The sequence below is a fragment of the Penaeus monodon genome, chromosome 28 (assembly GCF_015228065.2).
Source record: "Penaeus monodon isolate SGIC_2016 chromosome 28, NSTDA_Pmon_1, whole genome shotgun sequence".
NCBI lineage: Eukaryota > Metazoa > Arthropoda > Malacostraca > Decapoda > Penaeidae > Penaeus > Penaeus monodon.
The window spans coordinates 34871637-34878697 of NC_051413.1; the positions used below are offsets into that span (position 1 = coordinate 34871637).

Genomic DNA, 7061 nt, shown 5'->3' on the forward strand with positions numbered 1-7061 from the left:
CAGACAAGAAAATAAAAAATAAAAGCTTTATTGGGTTCTGAAGTCTTTCAAAACTTCCTTTTGTTCAAACACTGGATTTGATCAAACTATGATAATAGATAATTAAAATCTTCATGAATAAACCTCTGATTTATTTAAAAATAGAAAACAAAGACAAGAAGTCCTTTTAAAAGGATCTTGGATAACAATATAAAACAAAGTTTATAGTATATTAAAATATATACATTTTGAAAAGCTACTTCTCAAAATCTTATTTAACCAAATCTAAAAATAAATATCACAACCTATTCTTCCAGTAAGGCACTTGCACAGAAAAAATAGAATTCTGTTACCTGGCAAGACAGTCTTAGATATAAATAACTTGAATCCTGTTCATTCTCAAACTGTATACATACCAAACTTGTCATGTGCCTTTGAAACTTGTTTCGGACTACACTGGCCTACTTTTACAAATGAAGTGTCAAGACAAACATACAAATTTAAGGATTACATTGTAGAAAATGTGCTCATTTCCATACTAACAAAACCCATTCCATTAAGTACATGGATGATGTTCCATTTTTAAATCAATTAGTCCATGATCTCTTCACCCAATGCTTCCTCCTCAATAGCTTCTCTTAGCTTGTGCAAGTTGGGTTTCCTTTCCTGCAAAGGCAAGAGAATAAAAATCATGTATGGTATTTCCCCATATGGATTAAATATATAGCAGATCAAGTCATATATATCAATGAATATATATCACTTTTTCTACAGAAAAAAAAAAAGAAATTTTTATTTTTCAGTATGATGCATTCCAAGTAGTAAAACTGTTCATTGAAGTTAAGTTATATCAAGGTGTCCTTGTCTATACTCACTTTTTTCCTTCCCTTTGCAAGGTGCGTCAGATTAACCACAGGGACTATTGAGGGACGTCCGTGGGCACATTGGAAGGGCAGTGCACAAGAGGACAGTGATTTCACTAGATTTTCACACTCGCCATAACTTAATTCATCTCCAAACTTGATAGCTCCTGAAGTTCATGCAAAGATAAAAGAAACTAGTTATGCTTCTATTTAAGGTTTCATCAGTGATTTACATCTGCATTACTTTCAAAATCTACAAACCAACTCAAATGTAAAATTTCAAAGAAATACCTAAGTAAATCATAAAACATTTTTCAATGCATATGATTTTGGTGTAAAGAAAAATAAAATCTAAAGGGCTCAACTTACCTCTGCAAGCCTGACTGCAAAGGACATTCATTAGGGGTTTTGGCATTGTTGAGACAACACCACCTGTCTGGTGCAAGGTGTAACAAACATCTCGCACAATGCTTTCAATAATGGCTGTCGCTGACTGGCAGCGACGCTGACGAAGCTCATGTCGTTCCCGTGCAACCAGAATACTTGGTATAGAGTGGAAATTCACCTGTGATGCACTGACCTAAGTCAGAAGTAAGAGAACAAACATACAGGGGGCAAAAGTGCAAGTAACAAATACAAACAGTACAATTGTATGCAGTGATGCACTCTTCTGCATGCTCAAAAAATTAGATTTAATTTGCAATTTCTGAAGAACGGTTCTGGTTCAAGATAAAGGAATAAATTCAGAAAAGTTAGTTAAATGAAGCTGATGAAATATTAACCATTGCACATACTTGTGTGAAATGAAGGCCCCATTGTATTAATGTTCTTGTGTATGCCATCATCAGTCTAACTTCACTCTCGGGAAGGGTCATTTCCAGGGGTGGTGTAATCATACAAGTGCGAATCACACGCTCTCCATTTTCTAGGGATTCGTAGTTCTCTTCAGTGAGGGTCTCAAGACGCACTCTCTCGTGGACTGCATGTTGGTCAAAAAGTACTATAATTTCATTCACTTTGTGTAGAGTTGGATCAGAAGAAGTGTAAGTAATTTTACAGGCTATGAACTTCTTGTCCAGCTGGCCTAATACCTGTAAGAATATGATACAATTAATAGAACACATACTTTTTCTATTACTTCCTACCATTCTTCTATCCTATGGAAATTGGGCTTTTAATCCTTTTAAATACCTTCAAAATATAGTTCAGGCTTAACAGAACATGCATTTTCTGTAAGAAGAACACTTTAAAAGCCAGCAGCAAATGAGCGTATAATAGAGATAAGTTGAGAGTGAGAATGAAAGAGAATGATAAAGAATGACATCCCAGCACATAAGTATTGCAAATATCTTACCCTGCAGGTCTGAAGCATTTCCTGAGAGAACTTGTATGGATGGACAATGTTATAGATTTTTACAGACGAGTCCTTATTCACTCCTCGTTCACTACCTGTTACCTGAACTTTTGAACTCAGTATATCTGCATCCATGGCAAATGTTGGTGGCTCCCATTCTTGACAGATCTGGGCCACTTCTGATGATTCTTCCTCTATACTGCCTAAATTTGATGGTTTCTCAGACCACTTAATGGAATCGTCATCCATTCCAGAATCCTGCAATATGGACTGTATAGCTTCCTTCATTCCTGGAGATATTAGGGACTCACATTCTTCTCCTTCTTTGCTGACTGCCTCCTGCCTAAACTGATCCTGCTGTGTATCTCTGCTGTTATCATCAGCGTTACTTGACGCCTTAATCTCTGATTTTCCCAATGCTTTCTTCTTCTCCATTTCCCTTCTCTTTTTCCATGACATGAAGGCACTATATCCATGTGTGAGGACAAAATCTTGCTTCTGGTGGCTTCCTTCAGCTTCAGGTTCTTCAGATAAAGGTATTCTGAGAACTGGGGCCCCTTGTGGCTGGCTGCTTGTCCATTCTGGCATCTCGTTAACAACTGGAGCTTCATAAGAGGTGTTTCCTGTCTGGAGGTTTATGTAGACTTTCCTTCCACTGTCATCATTTGCTTCCTTCCAGAGATTCCTGAGATAACTACTTGTTGACTGTTTTGGATCATGCTCTGTTATGCAGTCAGCTTTAGAACTGTGTGTCATGTCATAACTACTGTCATCCTGCAAATATGCTGGATTATTTTTTCTTATTGCCTTTTTGTTACATACCTTATCCTCTGAATTCTGATGATTATCATTACTAAACTCTATATCACTTGAACTCCTACTAGGAACATTAGATTCTACTAAATCATCTTTCTCTTTTCCAGATGTTTTTTTGAGCAAGCTTTCTGATTCTAAACTAGAACTATTTTGCTCCTGCTGCTTGGGTGATGTTTCTTGACTTACTGTATGACAACCTCCTTCCTGATCTGTAGGTACTGCCAACTGATTTTTACCATCAATATGTATCATTTTGCCATGGAAAACTATGTTATAAGAAGGAAATGTTCTTTTTGTACTTTCTGTTTTCTCTGTCATGCATGAACTGTCACTGCTAAGACTTGGAACACTAGAGCCAAAAAGAGTTTTAGCATTACTAGTATCAGCAAGTGATGATGCACACTGTGAAATTGATGGAGAATCTCTGGTGCTAGGTATGGAGAGCTCTGAAAAATGGAGAGATGCAGACAGGGGATTCTGCAAGCCAGGGTTATCTGATGAAATGAGATGAGGTGATTGGATATATTTATTGTGGCTCTTTATCTCCATTTGATTGTACTCATCACTACTTCTGATACCTGCAACATTTTCATTACATATATGGCTTTCTGTGCCAGCATCTTCAGCACTGCTAATCTGTGATGCTGATTCACAAAGTCTGAAATTTACTTCAGTATTTGGATTATTCTTCTTAGAAAGTGGTAAGGGTTCACAATCCTCTTGTATGCTAGAAGCACCTATTGAGTTGCAAATAGTTTGGTTCTCTCCAACATACTTCATATTAACATCGTTATCGTTTTCTGAATGACACACTTTTAACTGTTTAACATTCTTTGGGGCATCAGGTACATCTAGGTCATTACTTCTTAAATTACATTTGACTACAGAGTCCACAGCATCCCTATCAATAAAATCAGACAAAAATCCACTACCTTCTTGAGCATCATCTTGCACTTTGTCTGAACTTTGGTCTGTGATAACTTGCTGTGTGCTGCAAGTCACATAATTTTTTCCACTGGAGATACCTTCAATGACAAAAGGCTGTGTTGGGGATATTGCTTTGCAATAGTAATCCAAATTATTCTTTGCAGTATGATGAGTTTTTGAAAACGTCTCTCCCTGTTCAGATACTGTCTGGGATATATTTTTTTCCATATCTTCAGATTGGTTTAATGCTTGATGACCAAAGTCAGGCTTATTACCAGTTGTAAATGCTTCTATATCATTTGCTTGGGATGTCAAAGGTTCATGGACTTCATGATATTTATTGTTTTCCACACAGTTTTCATCTGGAATATATCTCTGGATCTCCTCTCTGTAGTCAACTATTTCACTGCACTTGTTATAATCATTTGCCACTGCATCTTGTGTAGATCTCTCTGCAGGTTCTTTAGATAACATGACTATTCTAGAACCCAAGCTGCTTCTCTCTAGTCTAGTCTGGCTAACTGTATCATCTAGAATATCTTCATTTTTGAGAGACTTTGCCTCCTTAATTTCTGACTCTAGTACTGGCTGGAATTTGAAGCTGCAGTCTAGATCCACAGATTTTCCGGATTCCTTGTGAAGAGCTTTTCCATTGGCATCATTATCAGATTCACTATCTGATGTTTGGACTGTGGCTGAATCTTTCATTTTCTGGTGTAAGGACTTCCTGGTCTGATACCTGGTCTTGGGTTCAGAGTTGTTGAATTCTGATTTGGGACTTTTCTTACCTCTCTGTGCCACTTCATAACTTGTACTCTTGTTGATGCAGGTGGATTGATCAGACGACTTCCTTTGGAATTCAAATTTCTGAAGGCATTTTAAAGATTTAGCTTTTGCTTGATGCTTCTTCCATCCTTCACTGAGGGTTTTGCTGAAAGATTTTTTCTCCTTTCGTTCTTCATCTCCTTCCAAATTTTTTATTATCGGATATATGCTAACCTCTTGTGATGCATCTTCTGTAGAAGTAGGAGGTGACAATGCTACTCTAAGAGGTGGTGGCTCCCTGGGAGGGCTTCTGATTAGTTCCTTGGGTGTTTCATATGATTCCTGTTTACATTTCTTCAAATCTTCATTATAAAAACTTTTAAATTCCTCTAAAGAGCTACGTTTTTTGTTGTTGTCTTTATTGCTTGCTTCATCCTGCGTTTCACTGTTTGACCTTCCTGTTTCTCTTAACACATTTGCCTTACTCACAGACTGATCTTCACAAGAAGGATGTGGATTGGTTGTGTCACTGTCACTTTGAGTAACCATTCTCTTAAACATATCTAAAGAACTACGGACTTTATTTCTGGCTTCTTGAATTTTCTCTGGACTTCTTGTACTTGGTATTCTTGGTGATAAGCTTTGCTTTGAGATGGAACTTGGAGGAGAATTGTTATCACAAATTTCACCCATTCTCTCTGAATTAAGACCATCAGTTTCTTTACTTACACATACTTCTGATGGATGACAACTTTCATCATCTATCTCTCTATCCTCAACAGCTCTCAGTACAGTTCCATCATCATCAGAATCTATCTCATTATACCTCTGAGTGTTTTTCTTCTCACTATTTTTTCTTCTGACAGGGATACTATGAACTGCTGACAAGTTATCATAAGTACAGAGTGTTCTACCGTACTTCTCCCGAGGCTCTCCTTTCGAGTTACTATTTTCTCCTGATCTTTTGAGACTAAATACCTGTAACAGAGCTTGGCTACTATGAGGCTCAGCCTGACTCTCCTCCTCTGCCATTACCTGGTCCCGCCCAGATCTTCTGAATCGCTCGTCGAGAGATATGGCCAATCTCTCCTCCTCAGCAAACTTAATAACCATTTCTTCTATGCAGAGAAGAAGCTTGTCCCAATCCCTGAATTCTACAAGAGTCTTTGTGGGATCCATGCATATATCATACTCTTTTGGCGGGCACTCAATGTTGATTACATATATGCCATGCAATTTCAACCCCTTTGGTGGGCTAGAAGATTTTCCTTGGAGAGGTGTTGTTGGGTGGAGTCTATTGCTTATGATTGATGTGCGTGCCAAAAGATAGTTCATCATCTTGTGTATTTTTGTTTTCAGCACAACTCTCTTATTCACATAAATAAACTGCAGGGCCTTGGTCAGGTGTGGCTGGACACTGATGTAACCTGTAACTGTAAACTGATCAACAATATGTTCAACCTCTACTAGACCCTGAGACTTCTCCAAACCAAACAGCTGCATGAATGTTGACAAAGTAGAGTTTGATTTATTAGTATGCATCACCTTTGACTGGCCAATGTCATTTCTTAGACTAAGTGATATTTTAGGGTGTATGAGGGCAAAGCTTTCCAATCGTACTCTTATGTTCTCAATGTCAATTGCCTCCTTCATCAACTTTCGCCGGACAGGCATGTTGTACATAAAATCTTGGACAGTTATTGTGGTTCCAATACTTGGCCTGGGTACTTTAGCAACACTGATGGACTTCTCTTTGCCATAGGCAAAAATCTTGGTCAGTGTTTGCACTGTTCCCCGTGGTCGTGTGGTGATGTCCACAATGGCAGCCACTTCCACCAGACTGGCCAAGGCCTCTCCTCGGAAGCCATAATGCCCCAGGTTGGAATTAAGATCTTCCAAGCTATGGCATTTGCTTGTGGCATGTCTGAAATAAGAAAGCTCAACATTAAATGAGGATGAACTTTGTTCAACAATATAATATTTTTATTTTACATGAGCAAACAGTTCTAATCATCAATAGTGAACTAAGACCAATCAAAAGTTATCATTTTAGTTTCTGATAACAAAAGTAAAATACTGAAGACCAATAAAAGGAAAAATTTGATACAATATCACTAGTATTAAAATAAACTTACCTTTTACCTAACAATTTTAGATTCTCTTCTGTGACACCATCACCATTGTCAACAACCTGGATTCGAAAAATGGTTGGGTCGATTCGAATGGCAATGCATGAGGCATTGGCATCAATGCTGTTCAATACCTGAAGAAAAGGTATGAACACAAATTGTACAAGGAATTTTCTACCTATATCTATTTAATTTTTGGCAGAAATATGTCATAACCTGATGTACATA

General features: G+C 37.7%; 1 protein-coding gene across 1 annotated transcript in view; it reads right to left on the reverse strand.

Annotated features, from left to right (window-relative positions):
* Positions 1-114: 114 nt before the first annotated feature.
* Positions 115-7061, reverse strand: part of LOC119591550 — an 8628-nt gene continuing 1681 nt past the window's right edge. The window contains exons 3-8 of the mRNA XM_037940301.1: positions 6840-6967; positions 2197-6628; positions 1637-1933; positions 1212-1422; positions 855-1009; positions 115-645 (exon numbers count right to left, since the gene is read on the reverse strand). Of these exons, the coding sequence (XP_037796229.1) occupies positions 571-645; positions 855-1009; positions 1212-1422; positions 1637-1933; positions 2197-6628; positions 6840-6967 (5298 nt within the window). The 3' untranslated portion in view covers positions 115-570. The remainder of the gene's footprint in view (positions 646-854; positions 1010-1211; positions 1423-1636; positions 1934-2196; positions 6629-6839; positions 6968-7061) is intronic.